Below are 21,612 nucleotides of genomic sequence, written 5' to 3' on the forward strand. Positions count from 1 at the left end.
CTGGCATGGATGAGTTGGGCCGAAGGGCCTGTTTCCGTGTTGTTTCAGTCTGTGACTCTTATCAGGAAACTTTGAAGACAATCAAACGTCAGAAGGAAAGTTGAAGGTAGTTGTATCTGTCTGTAGAAGTTGTGGGCAGGGTTATCTTTACCTCGGCTTCCTGAGTGGCGGAGTTCCCGGCGAGAGGGAGGCGTGAAGTTCTGAGAGAGAGAGAGAGAGAGAGAGAGCTGCAGCTTGCGTCATTGCAGGGAGGGGAGGGTTTGTACCCGGGGCAATCCTGAATCAGCAACACAGGAAGGAAGCGGCCGGCTGCACTGCGCTGCCGTGATGCTGGCGAGCTGAGAGAGGCGGCGTGTGTCCTCACCTCCGGCCGCCCCTTCGCCTGGCAACTTTCTGCAGGGACCAAGGCGATCCCCGAGCCGGGACAGGAGGGGCCGGGCTCGGTCTCACACAGGTGGACCCGGGCCAATGGATCCCGTCCCGCTCAGCGAGGACGAGATGGCCGAGATCAAGAAGGAAGTAAGTTGTTGCTTCGCTGTTTGTTGGTGGGACCAGGTGGGGTTGAGATCGTCCCAGCACCCGGTGTCTGAGCTGCATACGTGCCGGGACAGGGAAACCCGGGCTCACAACCCGGGACGGGGAAACCCGGGTCAGACAACCCGGGACAGGGAACCCGGGCTCACAACCCGGGACAGGGAAACCCGGGTCAGACAACCCGGGACGGGGAATCGGGCTTAAATAACCCGGGATAGAGAAACGGGGCTCAGATAACCCGGGACAGATCATCCGGGTTCAAATAACCTGGGACAGATCCCTTGGGCTCACACAACACGGGCCAAAGAAACCAGGTTGGAACAGCCGGGGCCAGATAGGCTGAATCAGAGAACTGGGCTAAATGATCCCGTCTGGGCCAACCCGTACCCTGGCTGGTGGTCCTGGCCTGTCCCAAGCCGGGATGCTCGGGAGACCAGCGGCTTGGGACACTGCCAATTCATCTCCCCCGTGGTGACACCGTGAGGGGGTCTCCGGATTGTCCCGGGACTCCGGTCAGTTAAAAGTCACGCGAACTGTAGAACGGGCTCGACCTACACCAGACATCTCACCCTCTCATCAGACCCGTCACTCCTTCCACTGGCCAAAACCGCCACTTACACTTTTGCATCTGTGGGGTTGGTTTAATTAAATAAAACCTGTTCAAATGCACCATTGAACTATGTCACATGCATTGAAGAGGTTTTGTATTCTGTTTTAAAAATAGCCCGTGAAGAGGCGTGGCTAGAGGGACAGGAGGCAACCAGCAAAGGCTAAATATTGTCAGCAAGATTCCTGTGCCCAAAACATTATCTAAAGTCTGACAACAGCTTTAGACTTTTTCACTCAAGTTGCATAAAGGAACAGAGGGACGGAGAGTACAAGTGTGTAATGAGAAACACGCTGATGCTGGAGGAACTCAGCAGGCCAGGCCGCGTCCGTGGAGAAAAGTAGGGTCAGGACCCTGCAGTCCTTTGTTTCTCTAGTACGACTGGATAGTTTGCTGAAAGTGGTTTCACAGGTAGACAGGGCAGTGAAGAAGGCGTTTGGCACACTGGCCTTCAGTCAGGGCATTGAGTACAGGAGTTGGGAAGTTATGTTGCAGTTGGTGAGGCCACACTTGGAGCACTGTGAACAGTTTTGGTCACCCTGTTATAGGAAAAATGTTATTAAACTGGAAAGAGCACAGAAAAGATTTACCAGGATGTTGCCTGGACTTTGGGGCCTGAGCTACAAGGAGAGGTTGGTTTTGGTATTGGTTTATTATTGTCACTTGTACCAAGGTACAGTGAAAAACTTGTCTTGCATACCAATCGTACAGGTCAATTCATTACACAGTGCATTGAGGTTGTACAGGGTAACAATAACAGAATGCAGAGTAAAGTGTCACAGCTACAGGGAAATGCATTGCAGGTAGACAATAAGGTGCAAGGTCAAACAAGGTAGATTGTGAGGTCAAGAGTCCATCTCATCATATAAGGGAACTGTTCAATAGTCTTATTACATGGGATAGAAACTGTCCTTGAGCCTGGTGGTACGTGCCCTCAGGCTCCTGTATCTTCTGCCTGATGGCAGAGAGGGGAAGAGAGAATGTCCCAGGTGGGTGGGGCGTAGATGAGGACTTTATTCCCTGGAATGTAGGAGATTGAGAGGAGACCTGATAGAGGTGCATAAAATCATGAGGGGCATAGACAGGGTGAAAGCACACAGTCTTTTTCCCAGGGAGGGACTGCTAAAAACAAGAAGGCATAGGTTTAAGATCAGAGGGGAGAGATTTAAAAGGGACATCAGGGGCAGCTTCTTCCTGCAAAGGGTGGTGCGTATTTGGAACGAGCTGCCAGAAATAGTGGTTGAGGCGGGCACGTCAGCAACGTTTAAAAGCCATCTGGATAAGTCCATGGATAGGAGGGGTTTAGAGGGCTGTGGGCCAAACGCGGGCAGCTGGGACTAGCTCGCTGGGCAACACAGTCGGCATGGACGAGTTGGGCCGAAGGGCCTGTTTCCATGCTGTATGACTCTATGACACTAGATTTCTTTAGCCAGAGGGTGGTGAATCTGTGGAATGCATTGCCACAGACGGCTGTGGAGGCCAAGTCATTGGTTGATAGGTTCTTGATTAGTGTCAAAGGGAGATGGGGATGAGAGGGAAATATAAATCAGCCATGATCGAATGGGGGAGCAGACTCGATGGGCTGTATGGCCTCATTCTGCTCCTATGTCTTATGGTCTTATAGTCTAAAGGAATATATTAACATTCTAACAGTGGTAATGCCTTTCTCTGATAATGAAAAAGGGTGTGTGGATGTGTACAGATAACATCAACAGACTGATAAATCAGAGGTCAGCAAACATCTGTTCAGATTTCGTCAGAGCAGGCAGCGAATTAAAATTCATTTAATTAACCCACGGAGTATTGGATGAACAGCTGGTGTCACTAATGGTGACCGTGGGGTTGGGAGCACAGTGGTGCAATGGGTACAGCTGCTGCCTCACGGCTCCAGAGGCCTGGGTTTGATCCCGACCTCTGACGCTGTCTGTGTGGAGTTTCCACGTTCTCCCTGTGACCGTGTGGGTTTCCCCCGGGTGCTCCGGTTTCCTCCCACATCCCAGAGACGTGCGGCATCGGTGGGTTAATCAGCCGCTGTGAATTGCCCCTAGTGTGTGCGGGGGGTGGGGGGGGGGTGGCAGGAGAATGGGAAGGGGTGGGTGGGTGAGTATGTGAGAGAGAGAAGGTTACAGTCACAGAGCTATACAGCACGGAAACAGGCCCTTCGGCCCAACCTGTCCATGCCAACCATGATGTCCACCTGAGGCAGGCCCATTTGCCCGCATTTGGCCTCTATCCCTCTAAACGTAGAACATAGAACAGTACAGCACAGAAACAGGCCCTTCGGCCCACAATGTTGTGCGGAACTAATTAAGCTAATGATGCCTAATTCCATCTGCCTATGCAAGGTCCATCTCCCTCCATTCTCTGCACATCCATGTTCCTTGCTAAGAGCCTCTTAAATGCCTCTATCATATTTGCCTCCACCACCACCCCTGGCAGCACATTCCAGGCACCCACCACTCTCTGTGTAAAAAAACTTACCCCACACATCTCCTTCGAACTTTCCCCCTCTCACTTTGTGCATGCCCTCTGGTATTAGACATTTCAACCCTGGGAAAAAGATATCGGCTGTCTACTCTATCTGTGCCTCTCATAATCTTGTAAACTTCTATCAGGTCTCCCCTCAGCCTCCGCTGCTCGAGAGGAAACAACCTGTTTGTCCAACCTCTCCTCATAGCACACGCCCTCTAATCCAGGTAGTGTTCTGGTGAACCTCTTCTGCACCATCTCCAAAGCCTCCACATCCTTCCTGTAATGGGGTGACCAGAACTGAATGCAATACTCCAGATGCGGCTAACCAGAGTTTTATAAAGCAGCGACATAACTTCCTGACTCTTGAACTCAGTGCCTCGACTAATAAAGGCAAGCATGCCATACACCTTCTTTCTCTATCAACCTGTGCAGCCACTTTCAGGGAGCTATGGACTTGTCCAAATGTCTTTTAAACATTGTAATTGTACCCGCCTCCATCACTCCCTCTAGCAGCTCGTTCCACACACACACCACCCTCTGCATGAAAAACTTGCCCCTCAGGTCCCCTTTAAATCTTTCCCCTCTCACCTTAAACCTGTGCCCTCTGGTCTTAGACTCCCCTACCCTGGGGGATGGAGAGTGATGGGATTGCTATGAGAGCCTGCATAGACTCGATGGGCCAAATGAGGGTAGCCCATGGGACGTCATACAATCCCAGTGTGTTCACTGACCTTTGGGTAAGGACATATGTTGTCTTTTCTTGGTCCAGCCATTGGGGTGGCCTCTTATCTGCCATAGTGTCATACAGCATGGAAAAAGGCCCTTTGGCCCAACTCGTCCATGCCGACTGTGTTGCCCAGCGAGCTAGTCCCATCTGCCCACGTTTGGCCCATAACCCTCTAAACCTCTCCTATCCATGGATTTATCTAAATGGCTTTTAAATGTCGCTCATGTGCCCGCCTCAACCACTATTTCTGGCAGCTCATTCCAAATACGCACCTCCCTTTGCGTGAAGAAGCTGCCCCTGATGTCCCTTTTAAATCTCTCGCCTCTGATCTTACACCTATGCCCTCTTGTTTTTAGCACCCCCTCCCTGGGAAAAAAGACTGTGTGCTTTCACCCTGTCTATGCCCCTCATGATCTTATACACCTCTGTCAGGTCACTCCTCAGTCCCCTACGCTCCAGGGAATAAAGTCCTGGTCTACACAACCTCTCCTTGTAACTCAGGCCCCCAAGTCCAGGCAACATCCTGGTAAATCTTTTCTGCACTCTTTCTATTTTAATAACATCTTCCCTATAAGAGGGCGACCAAAACTGTACACAGTGCTCCAAGTGCAGCCTCACCAACGTAACTTCCCAACTCCAATACTCAGTGCCCTGACAGATGAAGGCCAGCGTGCCAAACGCCTTCTTCACCACCCTGTCTACCTGCGACACTGCTTTCAGTGAACTATGCACTCCAAGGTGCCTCTGTTCCATAACACTACCCAGGGCCCTACCATTCACTATATAAGTGCCCTCTGAAATGACCCAACGTTATTTAATTCTGGGTAATAGGGAATGAGCAGCGATGTTCACCCTGAGAATCAACAAAAACAGTGATAGAGGAATAACGAAAATCAAAAAAACTTACAGATGCTGGAGGTCTGAACTAAAAACAGAAAATGCTAGAAACACTCAGCAGGTCAGGCAGCGTCTGGAGAGAAACAGTTTTAATGTTTCATGTGGAAGATCCTTCATCAGAACTGAAATGTCAGCTCGGTTTCTCTTTCTGCTGACCTGCTGAATATTTACAGCACTTTCTGTAAAGAGATAATTCCTGCCTGTTCCTTATCCTGAATTATATTCATGGAACCAGTTACAAAAGATGTCAGGGCCATTGGTAAGAATTTACAGTTGACCCTTTTCAGAGAGAGAAAAATGGCACAAAACTCCTATAATCCGCGATCAGATTGCTTGGAGATCCCAACGGTTTGGGATCCGACCCACTGGGTTCTGTTTCTTGCACTCCCTTTAAACTGACCAGGGCCCTGTTTATCATGCATCATGCTCCATTTAAATGCTCCATGAGTTCCCCCCTCCAGTTATTTAATTCCAGGCTCCACCTTCCTGTCCTATCAGATCCCACCATCTGCAGCCCTCTGTCACCTCCACCTCCCACCTCCCACCTCCCAGCCTCTGTCACCATCTCCACCCTCCCCTCCTTCACCTGCCCGTCACCCCTCCTCACCTGGATCCACCCACCACCTGCCGGCTCTTGCCCCCCCCTCCCCCTCGCCTCTTTATACCGGCCACCTCCCCACTATCTTTCAGTCCCGATGAAAGGTCTCGACTTGAAATGTTGACTCTGCATTTCCCTCCACAGATGCTGCCCGACCCACTGCGTACCTCCAGCTTCTTGTTTGTTGCTCCAGATTCCAGTATCTGTAGTCTTTTGTGTCTCTAGTTAAACTTTGCCTTTGTGTAAACTTTGTGTTGTCTGTACCTACATGCCTGTGATGCTGCTGCAAGCAAGTTTTTCATTGTACCTGTACCTCACCGTACTTGTGCACAGGACAATAAACTTGACCTGTACTTACTGGGTTCATTGGAAAACTTTAAACAGTACTGCTGAGTAACACGAAAAGAAAGAAATTGTGTATGATAGGGACACAAGAGACTGCAGAAGCTGGAAACCTTCTGTAAAGTGTATTGCTGTATAAGTTGGAATAACATCCAATGGTCTGGAAAACCACCAGTCTGACACCAAAGTCCTGAGAATGCCGGATTATCAGATTGTCACTCATTTTGACACCCCGCTGGCCAAATAAATAGACAGAGCTGATGGTCAGGGTGAGCTGGGATGGGGTAGGTGGTGGTAAGAAAGAAATCTCTTGGGTTAGTCCCAGATATCATCTCAATCCTCAAAGGGGGAGGTGAATCTGTGGAATTCTTTGCCCTAGAGCAAGTGGAGACTGGATCACTCAGGGGGGTTTAAAGAGGAGGTTTGCAAGATCAGGGAATGGAGGGCGATGTGGAACTGACACAGAAGAGGAGGTGAGGCCTGGGGCAGATCAGCCATGGTCATAGTGAATGGTGGGACAGGACTGAGGGGCCGAGTGGCTTCCTCCTTCTGTTTTCTTGTGTTGTGTGTGCGACCTTGCTTCTGTCACTCTTTCTTCATTACGCCTGTTGGCCATAAGCAATCTGTGGCACACAGAGCATGTGAAGTGTGCAATAGAAATGGGCGCATCTCTGTCTGTCTTTACGTGACACCAGATTTTACCAGACTAATGCTCATTTTTAATTGGTCACCACAACCTGAGTGCTGTGCTGGCAGGGAGACGATGTTGATAGGGATGTGAAAGCAGAGTCATAGCACGGGGATAAGGAAGACCAGGAGATGGTCTACTGTTGTGAGGGCTGTCACCCATGTAGTGCTGAGCTGTGTGGACACCTGTGGTGGATGGACGCTTGGTATTGGTATTGGTATTGGTTTATTATTTTCACTTGTACCGAGGTACAGTGAAAAACTTGTCTTGCATACCGATCGTACAGGTCAGTTCATTACACAGTACAGTTACATTGAGTTAGTACATAGTGCATTGACGTAGTACAGGTAAAAACAATAACAGTACAAAGTGTCACAGCTACAGAGAAAGTGCAGTGCAATAAGGTACAAGGTCACAACAAGGTAGATCATGAGGTCAGAGTCCATCTCATTGCATAAGGGAACCGTTCAATAGTCTTATCACAGTGGGGTAGAAGCTGTCCTTAAGTCTGGTGGTACTTGCCCTCAGGCTCCTGTATCTTGTACCTAATGGAAGAGGAGAGAAGAGAGAATGTCCCGGGTGGGTGGGGTCTTTGATTATGCCGGCTGCTTCACCAAGACAACGAGAGGTAAAGACAGAGTCCAAGGAGGGGAGGCTGGTGTCGGTGATGCGCTGGGCTGTGTCCACAACTCTCTGCAGCTTCTTGTGGTCCTGGACAGAGCAGTTGCTGTACCAAGCTGTGATACATCCAGCTTGACTGTGACAGTGACCGTGGTGGCACAATGGCACAGTGGGTAGAGCCGCTGCCTCACAGCTCCAGAGACCCGGGTTCGATCCCGACCTCTGGCGCTGTCTGTGTGGAGTTTGCACGTTCTCCCTGTGACCATGTGGGTTTCCCCGGGGTGTCTTAGAACATCGAACAGTACAGGCCCCTCAGCCCATGATGTTGTGCCAACCTATAGAAACACCTGCTCCTTGATCAATCTAACCCTTCCCTCCTGCACAGCCCACAACCCTCCATTTTTCTTACATCCATGTGCCTATCTAAGGGTCTTTTAAATGTCCCTATTGTATCAGCCTCTACCACCACCCCCAGCAGTGCGTTCCAGGCACCCACCACTCTCTGTGTAAAAAACCTACTTCTGACATTCCCCTGAACTTTCCTCCTCTGACCTTAAACTGATGTCCTCTGTTATTGGCCATTGCTGCCCTGGCTGTCCACTCTACGCCCCTCATAATCTTATACGCTTCTATCAAGTCGCCTCTCCTCCTGTGTCACTCCAAAGAGAAAAGTCTTCATAGAACATAGAACAGTAGAGCACAGGAACAGGCCCTTCGGCCCATCATGTCTGCACTGAACACAACACCAAATCAAATTAGGTCCCTTCTGCCCGTACATGGTGCATATCCCTCCAAAATAGGCACAACGTGGGTTATAAAACAGGGATTAAAATCAGACAAACCTGCAGGTGCTGGAAATATGAAATAAAAACAGAAAGCAGGTCAGGCAGCAGCTGTGGAGAGACAAACAGTTGATGCTTGAGGTCCAAGATCCTTCATCAGAACTGGGCGTTTGGGTCAAGGGGAGAAATTCCAAGGCAGCAACACACAAACCGCTGGAGGAGCTCAGCGGGTCAGGCAGCAGCTGTGGAGGGAAATGGACAGTCAATGTTTTGGGTCGACACCCTTCATTTGCGCGTCATCAATCCAGATGTCTTGACCCAAAACGTCGACTATCCATTTCCTCCTACAGATGCTTCCTGACCCGCCGAGTTCCTCCAGCGTTTTGTGTGGGTTGCTCCAGATTCTGGTGTCTGCAGTTTCTCTTTGTCTCCAAATTCCAAGGCAGACCCAGTTAGATTCTTCAACAGTCTTCCAGTTAATTAATACCTGAGGAGTTCTGACATAAAGCAAGCAGTGTGGCTATTTATTTATGACTCCCTCCTTGGTCAGCCTCATTCAGAGAGACAGCAGTCAAGTCGAGTAGTTAAATTCTTCTATAAAACCAGTTTGATAACAGAAACTGACCACGTTCCCCTCGGTGGATTCAGTGTCTGTACATTTTGCTTCTCATGCCATGGAAAGTGTCCTGCAGTCAAACTCCAAAAATTTGGATTCCAGTTGTTTGGAAACCCTGGTGGTCAGGTCACTTGTTGGTCCGGAATGTGAGCTGGGGTCCCGAGAGGGAGGTGGTGTGGCTGGGGCAAGTTAGGAACACCAGGGGTCAAGAGCATGGGTGGGTGTGTGGCTGGAGGCAGGGTGGGGGGCCGAGAGGGTTGTGAGGCCGGAGGTGGATTCTGGAGTGTGGGCCAGGTGTGTGTCTGGGGCTGGAGAAAGGATCAGGAATACCGGGGATCAGAGGTGTGGTAGGATTGTGGCTGGAGCCAGGGTTGGGGTCTGGGGTGTTCTGACAATCTGAAACATAAACGCTGAAACTCCCCGGCTCCTATTTCCCGCTCCCTTTAAACCCTCCGGTTCACTGAAAGGTTTATTCTGCTACTTGGTAATGCATAAACAATAGTGAAATAGCAGTGTGCTTGAGGCCAGTCCATCACCACCATGGCACTAAGGGACAAGGTAGGACTTTCACAGTGAACGGTAGGACCCTAGGGAGTGTCGTAGAACAGAGGGACCTTGGAGTACAAGTACATGGTTCCCTGGAAGTGGAGTCACAGGTAGACAGGGTGGTGAAGAAGGGTTTTGGCACACTGGCCTTCATCAGTCAGGGCGCTGAGTATAGAAGTTGGGAGGTCATGGTGCAGTTGTACAGGACGCTGGTGAGGTCGCACTTGAAGTATTGTGTACAGTTTTGGACACCCTGCTATAGGAAAGATGTTATTAAACTGGAAAGAGTGCAGAAAAGTTGCCAGGACTTGAGGGACTGAGTTATAGGGAGAGGTTGGACAGGCTGGGACTTTATTCCTTAGAGCGTAGGAGACTGAGAGGTGATCTTACAGAGGTGTATAAAATCATGAGGGGCATAGACAGGGTGAATGCACTCAGTCTTTTTCCTAGGGTTGAGGAATCAAGAACCAGAGGGCACAGGTTTAAGGTGAGAGGGGAAAGATTTAAGAGGAACTTGAGGGGTGACTTTTTTACACAAAGGGTGATGTATATTTGGAACGAGCTGCCAGAGGAAGTGGTTGAGGCAGGTACAATAAGAACATTTAAAAGACAATTGGACAGGTACATGGATTGGAAGGGTTTAGAAGGTTAAGGTCCAAATGCTGGCAAATGGGACCAGCTTGGATGGGGCATCTTGTCAGCATGGACCAGTTGGGCCGAAGGGCCTGTTTCTGTGTTGTATAACTCTATGACTGTATTATCACAAGAAAACAGGAGCAAGAGTAGACCACTCAGCCCCTCAATCCTGTGCCACCATTGAATGTGATCACACTGGACTTACCTGCGAACTGTTTGTGATTCACGGACAACACCAACATCGTTTGCAGCCTTTTTCCATTGAGATAATAATCTGCCTTTTGGTTCCCCCAGCGAAGTGCATGACCCGACACTTGCCACATTTGCCAGGTTTTCACCCACCCACTCACCCTGTCTACATTCTGGTGTGGAGCCACAATACCCTCCTCACACTGTGACGTCCCATCTATCGTCACGTCAACGGTGACCTCTGATACCTCACACTCCACCTCCTCCTCATCACTATAAATTGTAGGTAAATGAGGTGCATGTGTGCATGCTTGATATGTGTGTGTGTGTGTGTGTGTGCTTGAATGTGTATGTTAGAGTGTGTGAGTATGTGTGTGTGCATGCATGTGCGTGCACTTGTGTGTGTATGTGTGTGTGTGTGTGTGCGTCTGTTGTGTGTGTCTGTATGTGTGTGTGTCTGTATGTGTGTGTGTCTGTATGTGTGTGTGTATATGTGTGTGTGTGTATGTGTGTGTGCGTGCGTGCGTGCGTGCGCCAGGTCTGTGCACCAGAGCTTGGTCCCAGTTTTCTTGCCCCTCCCTGCCCCTTCACCAAGACCTCCCTCTGCCAAGCCGCTGTGATTTCCGGTGTGCTCTCCCACGTTAACTGTAACCACACGGGCACCCTCCTCGGAAATGGAATGGAGGTGACTCATCCTCAATCCTGACAGGATGAAGTACGTTACTGCACTGAGGAAACCTTACAAGGAATATGGGTGTAATGTAACCCTTTGGGAAGTTGGGGCTCATAGAGCCATACAGCACGTAAACAGACCCTTCGGCCCAGCTAGTCCATGCTGACCAAGAAGCCCATCCAAGCTAGTCCCATTTGCCCTCTAAACCTTTCCTATCCACGTACTGATCCAAATATCATGGTCGCAGGTAAAGAACCATACATTTAGAACCTAGACGAGAGATTTCATAACTGACAGTTGCAAATGATTGGAACCCCCTTCCCTGAAATTTGTGGATGTTCAGTTGTTGAGTATTTTTGAGGCTTAGATGGATAAATGTTTGATCAGTTGTGAAAGTGGATGAGGTGAAGGCCGTGGTCTTGGTGTCACTTGGGCACCTGCACCTCAAGAAGCCTCAAGAAGGCAACATCCATCATCAAAGATCCCCACCATCCGGGCCGTGCCATCTTCTCACAGCTCCCATCGGGCAGGAGGTACAGAAGCCTGAAGTCCCCACACCACCAGGTTCAGGAACAGCTACTTCCCTTCAACCATTTGGTTCTTGAACCAACCGATACAACCCTAATCACTACAGTTTAGCAACACTGTGACCACTTTGATCATCTTGCACTAAAATGGACCTTATTTTGTTCTAATTGTGTTCTTTCTTGTAAAAATTGTGTATAATTTAGGTTTAATTTATGTTTTTCTTGTGAATGCTGCTTATCTGATGCTCTGTGCCTGTGATGCTGCTGCCAGTAAGTTTTTCATTGCACCTGTGCACACATGGACTTGTGCAGATGACAATAACCTTGACTCTGACTTTTTACACTGAGGTTGACCCATTCTCAGTCACGGTTCCTTGCCCATCCTTCAGTGGACCCTTTCCCCTGGTTTAGGAGGCACACAATTGCTCCTCCTGTTTACTCGTGTCCAGGACACCCTGTTTAAGGGAATGTGTTCATCTCTCACAACCTGCAGCACGGGCGAGGTCACAGAGGTTAAGTGGACATCGGCAAGGCTGACTCAGTGAAGGTGTTGCTGATTGTCCGGGTGCACCAGATACGAGCCCAGGATTGGGTGCTTTCCATTTGTGCAGTGACGTCCACGCCGCAGGACATCCCAAAGCGTTTTGTTGTCAGTAGTTGTCCTTAAAGTGTAAGAAAATGCTGGAAACATGCATCAGGTGGAAAGAGAAACAGTTAACGTTTCAGTGACACTGCCTCAGTGCTCCAGGGACCCGGGTTCGATCCCGACTTCTGGCACTGTCTGTGTGGAGTTTGCACATTCTCCCTGTGACCATGTGGGTTTCCCCCGGGTGCTCCTGTGAAAAGGTGGTTGATGGTCGGCGTGGACTCAGTGGGCTGAAGGGCCTGTTTCCGTGTCTCTGTGACTCTGTAGCTGAGAAAGAAAGTTGGCAGGGGCACCTTGATGCCTTGTCAGAGCTTGCAGAGTTTAGTAGGTGTCACATAGTAGGAAGTGTGACAACCAATGTGTACACAGCTTGGTCCCATAGACAGCAATAGGATCCTGGCCAAGTGTTGACCGGTGTTAATTGTGGGGTAATTATCGACTGGGGAGAACTTCTCTGCTTCTCTTCAACGCAGTGTCCAGAGATCTTGTCTGAGCAGGATGATAGGTCCTTGCTAAACATCTCAGAGTGAAGGAGCAGATTTAGGCCATTCGACCCATCGAGTCTGCTCCGCCATTCAATCAGGGCTGATTTCTTTTCGCAACCCCATTCTCCTGCCTTCTCCCCGTAACACTGAACCCCCCTGACCAATAAAGAATCTATCGATGTCTGCCTCAAATACACCCAGTGACTTGGCCTCCACAGCCCTCTGTGGCAACAAATTCCACAGATTCCTCAATAGGTGGTATAGGGGAAAATGAAGAAGGTTGTCAAAAACTACAGGGGGATCTTGATCAGCTGAGTAAGTGGACCGAGGAATGGCAAATGGAGTTTAATTCAGATAAGTGCGAGGTGTTGCATTTTGGAAAGTCAAATCACAGTGAACAGTAGTACCTTGGGGAGTGTTATAGAACAGGAGGACCTTGGAGTACAAGTACATGGTTCCCTAGAAGTGGAGTCACAGGTAGACAGGGTGGTGAAGAAGGCTTTTGGCACGCTGGCCTTCAGCAGTCAGGGCACTGAGTATAAAAGTTGGGAGGTCATGGAGCGGTTGTACAGGACGCTGGTGAGGCCGCACTTGGAGTATTGTGGTCAGTTTTGGACACCCTGCTATAGGAAAGATGTTATTAAACTGGAAAGAGTGCAGAAAAGTTGCCAGGACTTGAGGGACTGAGTTATAGGGAGAGGTTGGACAGGCTGGGACTTTATTCCCTAGAGTGTAGGAGACTGAGAGGTGATCTTACAGAGGTGTATAAAATCATGAGGGGCATAGATAGGGTGACTGCACTCTCTTTTTCCCAGGGTTGAGGAATCAAGAACTAGAGGGAATAGGTTTAAGGTGAGAGTGGAAAGATTTAAGAGGAACTTGAGAGGCAATTTTTTTTACACAAAGGGTGGTATCTATGTGTAATTATCTGCCAGAGGAAGTGGTTGAGGCAGGTACAATATAAAAGACAATTGGACAGGTACATGGATTGGAAGGGTTTAGAAGGTTAAGGTCCAAATGCTGGCAAATGGGACCAGCTTGGATGGGGCATCTTGTCAGCATGGACCAGTTGGGCCGAAGGGCCTGTTTCTGTGTTGTATAACTCTATGACTGTATTATCACAAGAAAACAGGAGCAAGAGTAGACCACTCAGCCCCTCAATCCTGTGCCACCATTGAATGTGATCACACTGGACTTACCTGCGAACTGTTTGTGATTCACGGACAACACCAACATCGTTTGCAGCCTTTTTCCATTGAGATAATAATCTGCCTTTTGGTTCCCCCAGCGAAGTGCATGACCCGACACTTGCCACATTTGCCAGGTTTTCACCCACCCACTCACCCTGTCTACATTCTGGTGTGGAGCCACAATACCCTCCTCACACTGTGACGTCCCATCTATCGTCACGTCAACGGTGACCTCTGATACCTCACACTCCACCTCCTCCTCATCACTATAAATTGTAGGTAAATGAGGTGCATGTGTGCATGCTTGATATGTGTGTGTGTGTGTGTGTGTGTGTGTGCTTGAATGTGTGTGTATGTTAGAGTGTGTGAGCATGTGTGTGTGCATGCATGTGCATGATGCTGCTGCAAGTAAGTTTTTCATTGCACCTGTGCACACATGGACTTGTGCAGATGACAATAAACTCAACTCTGACTTTTTACACTGAGGTTGACCCATTCTCAGTCACGGTTCCTTGCCCATCCTTCAGTGGACCCTTTCCCCTGGTTTAGGAGGCACACAATTGCTCCTCCTGTTTACTCGTGTCCAGGACACTCTGTTTAAGGGAATGTGTTCATCTCTCACAACCTGCAGCACGGGTGAGGTCACAGAGGGTAAATGGGCATCGGCAAGGCTGACTCAGTGAAGGTGTTGCTGATTGTCCGGGTGCACCAGATACGAGCCCAGGATTGGGTGCTTTCCATTTGTGCAGTGACATCCACACCACAGGACATTCCAAAGCGTTTTGTTGTCAGTAGTTGTCCTTAAAGTGTAAGAAAATGTTGGGGTCTGGAGTGTTCTGACAATCTGAAACATAAACGCTGAAACTCCCCGGCTCCTGTTTCCCGCTCCCTTTAAACTCTCTGGTTCACTGAAAGGTTTATTCTGCTACTTGGTAATGCATAAACAATAGTGAAATAGCAGTGTGCTTAAGGCCAGTCCATCACCACCATGGCACTAAGGGACAAGGTAGGACTTTCACAGTGAACGGTAGGACCTTGGGGAGTGTTGTAGAACAAAGGGACCTTGGTGTACAAGTACATGGTTCACTGAAAGTGGAGTTCAAGGTAGACAGGGTGGTGAAGAAGGCTTTTGGCTCACTGGCCTTCATCAGTCAAGGCGCTGAGTATAAAAGTTGGGAGGTCATGGTGTGGTTGTACAGGATGCTGGTGAGGCCACACTTGGAGTATTGTGTTGAGTTTTGGTCGCCCTGCTATAGGAAAGGTGTTATTAAACTGGAAAGAGTGCAGAAAAGATTTACAAGGATGTTGCCAGGACTTGAGGGACTGAGTTATAGGGAGAGGTTGGACAAGCTAGGACTTTATTCCTTAGAGCAACTCTTTTACACAAAGGGTGGTATCTATGTGGAACGAGCTGCCAGAGGAAGTGGTTGAGGCAGGTACAATAACAACTTTAGATAAGATAAGATATCTTTATTAGGCACATGTACATCAAAAAAGGTAGTTGGACAGGTACATGGATTGGAAAGGATTAGAAGGTTACGGGCCAAAAGTGGGTAAATGGGACATCTTAGTTGACATGGACCAGTTGGGCTGAAGGGCCTGTTTCCATGCTGTATAACTCTGTGACTCTATGACTCCATTCACCACCCTCTGGCTGAACAAATTCCTCCTCATCTCAGTTTTCAAGGGACGCCCCTTCATTCTGAGGCTGTGCCCTTAGATCCCAGACTCTCCCACTGATGGAAACATCCTCTCCACATCCACTCTATCCAGACCTCTCAGTATCTGGTAGGTTTCAGTGAAATTCCCCCCGTCATCCTTCTGAACTCCATTGAGCACAGGCCAAATCAAACGCTCCAAATACGTTAACCCTTTCATTCTGGGATCATCCTCGTGCACCTCCCCTGGACCCTCTCCAGGGCCAGCACATCTTTCCTTAGACCCAGGGCACAATGTTCCAATTGCGGTCTGATGCACTGTCAGCACTGCATTGAAGCAAACCCTGCTACTCTTTTGCACTCGTTCTGTGGCATGGGGCTTGAAGCCGCAGCCTTCTGAGTCAGAATTCTACTGACCGAGTCATGCTGTGAGGCAGCCAGGACACAATGGAGGGGGAAGTGCAGGTAGAGGTGATACTGCACTCACAATACAATGGGTGGGACGAATCCATTACTGGTGGATAAAAAAAATAGTGAAGTAACAGAATAAAAGTGCCACAAACCCAACTCATTATGGGGCTGATTTATTAGGTTGTATCAGTGTGGGGAACTTACTCAGCCAGGAGAACAGAAGGAAAAACAAAGTCGAGTTTATTGTCATCTGCACAAGTCCATGTGTGCACAGGTGCAATGAAAAACTTACCTGCAGCAGCATCACAGACACAGAGCATCAGATAAGCAGCATTCACAAAAAATAAGAAATTAAACAATTTTTACAAGAAAGAACACAATTAGAACAAAAAATGTCCAGCCCCTCCCTATAACCTAGTCCCTTGAGTTTTTGATTTGACATAAGTGTCAAAAAATCTCCCTTTTTCATCCATTCTCTTATAATATAAATCCAGAGATGTGTGTACAAAATCCACACCATGCTGAGGGAGTGTCCCACTGTCAGAGGGGCTGTCTGTTGCTGAATTGTTGTTATTGGAACTGGAATTGGTTTATTATTGTCACATGTACTGAGGTACAGTGAAAAACTTGTCTTGCACACCGTTCGTACAGATCAATTCATTACACAGTGCATTGAGGTAGTACAGGGTGAAAACAATAACAGAACGCAGAATAAAGTGTAAAAGAGTAGAACGACTATAATAGAAGTAATGAGTGGATCGGCAGAGAGTGGCTTGCAATGAGTCGCCATGCTTAAATCAAGCCCCTGGCAGAACTCTATCACTGTTGAGCTTTACCTAAAGTCCTACAAATAAATCTTGACAGCGTCACAACCCCAGACTGCATTGTCATTGTGGAGAGTTACTGTGCATAGAGTGACTGCCATGTCTCCCATGTCACATTTCAAACATACACTGGAAGTGTCTGGAGCATTGGTCTACTTCAGGATTTCTAACTCTATTACTTAAACTTTTACATAACTTACTATGGCTGGCCCAGTAGCAATGCTGCTGCCTCACAGCTCCAGAGACCCAGATTCAATTCCAACCTCCGGCCCTGCCTGTGTGGAGTTTGCACATTCTCCCTGTGTCTGTGTGGGTTTCCCCCGGGTGCTCCGGTTTCCTCCCACATCCCAGAGACGTGCGGGTCAGTGGGTTAATTGGCCGCCGTAAATTGCCCCCAGTGTGTGGGTGAGGGTAATATCTGGGGGGAGTTGATGGGAATGTGGGGAGAATGAAATGGGATCAGTGTAGGATTGGTGTAAATGGGTGGGTGATGGTCGGCACGGACTCGACAGGCCGAAGGGCCTGTTTCCGTGCTGTGTGACTCTATGACTTCTATGACTTAACCACTAGGCGACTGCATTCCCCTGTATCACACAATAAGTTTAAGTACTTGATTGGAATGAAAAAGTTTTTATTGAATTATAATCCTGTCATGAAATAGGATCGGTTACTTTATCTCTGAAAGGATCCCTTGCTGTAACCGCAGCTTTGGCACTGGGTCCTACGGGAAAAAATTGAGTTGAAGAGCAGAATTTAGAGCAAGGCAAGCAGGAAGTGATGGTGATGTGAAGTGTTAGGGTTGTGAAAGACGGTGGGGAAACTGAGGTCTTTGTTCTGCTTTTAACATTTAGTTTTGGATCTTCAATAGCTCTGCAGAGAGATAGGACCACTGCTGGTCTGCAGCTCTTGAAGTGCAGTGTTGTGGTTGATGTGTGCAGTTGAGGTGTGATGTGTATCACAACGATGCCCTAAAAAGGAAAACGTGCCACAGCAGGTTCAAAACATGTATGGATGAGCCTGCACTTCCCATCCGCTGCGTTACATCTAACCTTCCTCTGTGTTCAGGTCTCCCGTAAAATCCCTGCCACTACATTGCCAAACTCAAAGTCCAGTTTATTGTCATCTGCACAAGTTCATGTGTGCACGGGTACAATGAAAAGCTTACTTGCAGCAGCATCACAGGCACATGTAAGCAGCATTTACAAAACATAAATTAAACATAAATTACACAAGAAAGAACACAATTAGAACAGAAAAAGTCCATTTTAGTGCAAAGTGGTCAAAGTGGTCCTAGTGTTGCTATACTGAGGTGGTGATTAGGGTTGCGCCGGTTGGTTCAGGAGGTTTTACATGGTGCCTCAGTATATGTGACAATAATAAACCAATTACATTAAATTAGAGGTTAAGGGTGAGAATGAGAGGTTGGACAAACTTGGATTATTTTCTCTGGAGTGTCGGAGGCTGAGGGGAGACCTGATAGAAGTTTAGAAAATTATGAGAGGTGTAGATAGGGTAGATGGTCAGAATCCAGACAGCATCCTGGTGAACCCCTTCTGCCTCCGCACCCTTCCTGTAACGGGGCAACCAGAACTGCACACAATGCTCCAAGTGCGGCCTAACTACAGGTTTAAACGGCTGCGACGTGAACCAGGCCTGCGGTTAGAAAAACTAGATATATGAACAGAAAATGCTGGGAACACTCAGCAGGTCGGGCTGCATCTGTGGAGAGAGAAACAGAGTTAGTGTTTCAGGCCTGAGAGGCTTGGTCGGAATGTTCTCTGCACAGATGCTGCCTGGCCTGCTATTTCCAGCATTTTCTGACTTCATTTCTGATTTCCAGCATCTGCACATTTTGTTTTCATTTTAATAGAAATGAGAGCTGGAATGTTGAGACCTATTGGATTCCTTTGTAGTTTTAGCAAACTGAGCACATAATACTCTAAGCTCCCTGTTCTTTTACTCCCTGAGAAGTGTGTTCTTTAGCACATAGAACAGGAACAGGCCCTTCGGCCCACCATGGCTGTCCTGACCTTGATGTCAAATTAATCTAATCCCATCTGCCTGCACATGGTCTCTATCCCTCCACTCCCTGCCCGTTCATGTCCCTGTCTAAATGCCTCTCAGATGTTGCCATCCACCACTATCCCTGGCAGCGCATTTCAGGCACCCACCACTCTCAGCACAGTAGTGTATCGGTTAGCGTAACATTTTACAGCACCAACGACCCGGGTTCAATACCGGCCGCTGTCTGTAAGGAGTTTGTACGTTCTCCCCGTGTCTGCGTGGGTTTCCTCCGGGTGCTCAGGTTTCCTCCCACATTCCAAAGACATACGGGTTAGGAAGTTGTGGGCATGCTATGTTGGTGCCGGAAGCGTGGCAACACTTGTGGGCTGCCCCCAGCACATTCTCGGTAACACAAAAAGATGCATTTCACTGTGTGTTTCGGTGTACATGTGACTAATAAATAAATACCTCTGTGTAAAAAAACCTTGCCCTGCACATCTCCATTAAACTTTCCCCCTCCCACCTTACATTCATGTCCTCTCGTACTTGACATTCCTGCCCTAGATTAAAGACTCCAACCATAAAGACTCTGAGTATTGTGGTCAGTTCTGGTCGCCTGGTTACAGGAAGGATGTGGAGGCTTTGGAGAGGGTGCAGAAGAGGTTCACCAGGATGCCGCCTGGATTAGAGGGTATGAGCTATAAGGAGAGGTTGGACACACTTGGGTTATTTTCTCTGGAGTGGCAGAGGCTGAGGGGGCACCTGATAGAGGTTTATAAGATTATGAGAGGCACAGATAGAGTAGACAGCCTATAGCTTTTCCTCAGGGTCGAAATGTCTAATACCAGAGGGCGTGCATTTAAGCTGAGAGGGGGAAAGTTCAAAGGAGATGTGCGGGGCAAGTTTTTTTTACAGACAGAGTGGTGGGTGCCTGGAATGTGCTGCCTGGGGTGGTGGTGGAGGCAGATACGATAGAGGCTTTTAAGAGGCTCTTGGATAGGCACATGGATGTGCAGAGAATGGAGGGATATGTGTAGGCCAGATGGGATTAGTTTCGTTAGGCATTTAATTACTAGTTTAATTAGTTCGGCACAACATCGTGGGCCGAAGGGCCTGTTCCTGTGCTGTCTGTTCTATGTTCTATCTATATATATTGGAGCAAGTTACACACACTGGCTCTTCAGAGTGGAGTCTCTTGGAGTTGGGCTGCTTGTAAATGCACTCCAAGGCAGGTGGTAAATTCCTTCCAATGTTAAACCCCTGGAGCGTTGTCGGTAAGGTTCAGCACAGGAGATTCTTGTCAAAAGTGAAAATGCACAAGAGTTACCACAGATACTGTGACACAGGTTGGTGGCTGATTACGATGGAATAAATGCAACATTTCTTGGACATTCTTCAGGAATTGGTCATCCATCTGGACCCTTTCCACCCTTCACCTTGGCTTTTCATTACATCGGAGAAGTAGAGTTAAAATGTTAAGGTTGCTCACGGCTCTGTGTTAGGAGACATGATATGTTGTCTAAACGGGAACAGTAAGTTCAATAGTAGACTGTCAACGAGCTGGGAGGTGTGGTGATCCCCATCCTGTGTCCGAATGGAACAGAGGGAATGTTTTGCTCATGGTGAAACCCTGGGATCTGTGGAAGTGACGAGGGATTTGGGTGCCCAGGAACATACCCCTTCAAACATCGGAGGGCAGGGCCAATTCAGAATGAAAATCTGACTGAGTGTTTTCCTTTATCTTGAGGGACTTGGCACATCAAAATGAGGAAGTCATAACTTACAAATTCTTACATATTCTTTCTGGATGTGTTAATTTTAGATTTCAGGAAGGAGAGTTGGAGAGAATGTAAAATGCAGCCCATCTTGACACCAATAATGTTGTCCCTATGTATATTATTGATTACTGATTCAAGTATATTACACATTCCAACTTTGGATTTCATTGTGTGTCTGGTGAATACAACAGGAGAGTCGGGAAGTTATGTTGCAGCTTTATAAAACTCTATAGTTAGGCTTCATCTGGAGTATTGTATTCAATTCTGGTCACCCCATTATAGGAAGTTTGTGGAGGCTTTGGAGAGGGTGCAGAAGAGGTTCACCAGGATGCTGCCTGGATTAGACGGCAGGTGCTATAAGGAGAGGTTGGACAAACGTGGATTGTTTTCTCTGGAGCGGCGGAGGCTGAGGGGAGACCTGATGGAGGTTTATAAGATTAAAAATAAGATAAGATTTCTTTATTAGTCACATGTCCATCGAAACACACAGTGAAATGCATCTTTTGCGTAGAGTGTTCTGGGGGCAGCCCGCAAGTGTCGCCACGCTTCCAGCACCAACATAGCATGTCCACGACTTCCTAACCCGTACGTCTTTGGAATGTGGGAGGAAACTAGAGCACCTGGAGGAAACCCACGCAGACACACGGGGAGAACGTACAAACTCCTTACAGACAGCGAGGGGAATTGAACCGGGGTCGCTGGTGCTGTAATAGCGTTACGCTAACGGCTACACTACCATCCCTGAGGGGCATAGATAGGGGTTGACAGCCAGTATCTTTTTTCCAGGGTCGAAATGTCTAACACCAGAAGGCATGTATTTAAGGTGAGGGGGGGAAAGTTCAAAGGAGATGTGCGGAGCAAGTTTTTTTTACACGAAGAGTGGTGGGTGCCTGGAATGTGCTGCCAGGGGTGGGGGTGGAGGCAGATACGATAGAGGCATTTAAGAGGCTCTTAGATAGGCACATGGATGTGCAGGGAGTGGAGGGATATGGACCTTGTGCAGGCAGAAGGAATTAGTTCAGTTAGGCATTTAATTACTAATTTAATTAGTTTGGCACAACATTGTGGGCTGAAGGGCCTGTCCTGTGCTGTATTGTTCTATGTTCTAAAATCAATGTGTACCTTGAGATCTGTCACTTGTAGCCCAGGTGGCGTAGTCTG

General features: G+C 48.2%; 1 protein-coding gene across 1 annotated transcript in view; it reads left to right on the plus strand.

Moving 5' to 3' along the window:
- Positions 1–275: 275 nt before the first annotated feature.
- Positions 276–21,612, plus strand: part of bcl10 (BCL10 immune signaling adaptor) — a 37,378-nt gene continuing 16,041 nt past the window's right edge. The window contains exon 1 of the mRNA XM_052013094.1: positions 276–519. Coding sequence (XP_051869054.1) covers positions 469–519 — 51 coding nt within the window. The 5' untranslated portion in view covers positions 276–468. The remainder of the gene's footprint in view (positions 520–21,612) is intronic.

Source organism: Pristis pectinata, chromosome 3 (assembly GCF_009764475.1).
Source record: "Pristis pectinata isolate sPriPec2 chromosome 3, sPriPec2.1.pri, whole genome shotgun sequence".
NCBI classification, from domain to species: Eukaryota; Metazoa; Chordata; class Chondrichthyes; order Rhinopristiformes; family Pristidae; genus Pristis; species Pristis pectinata.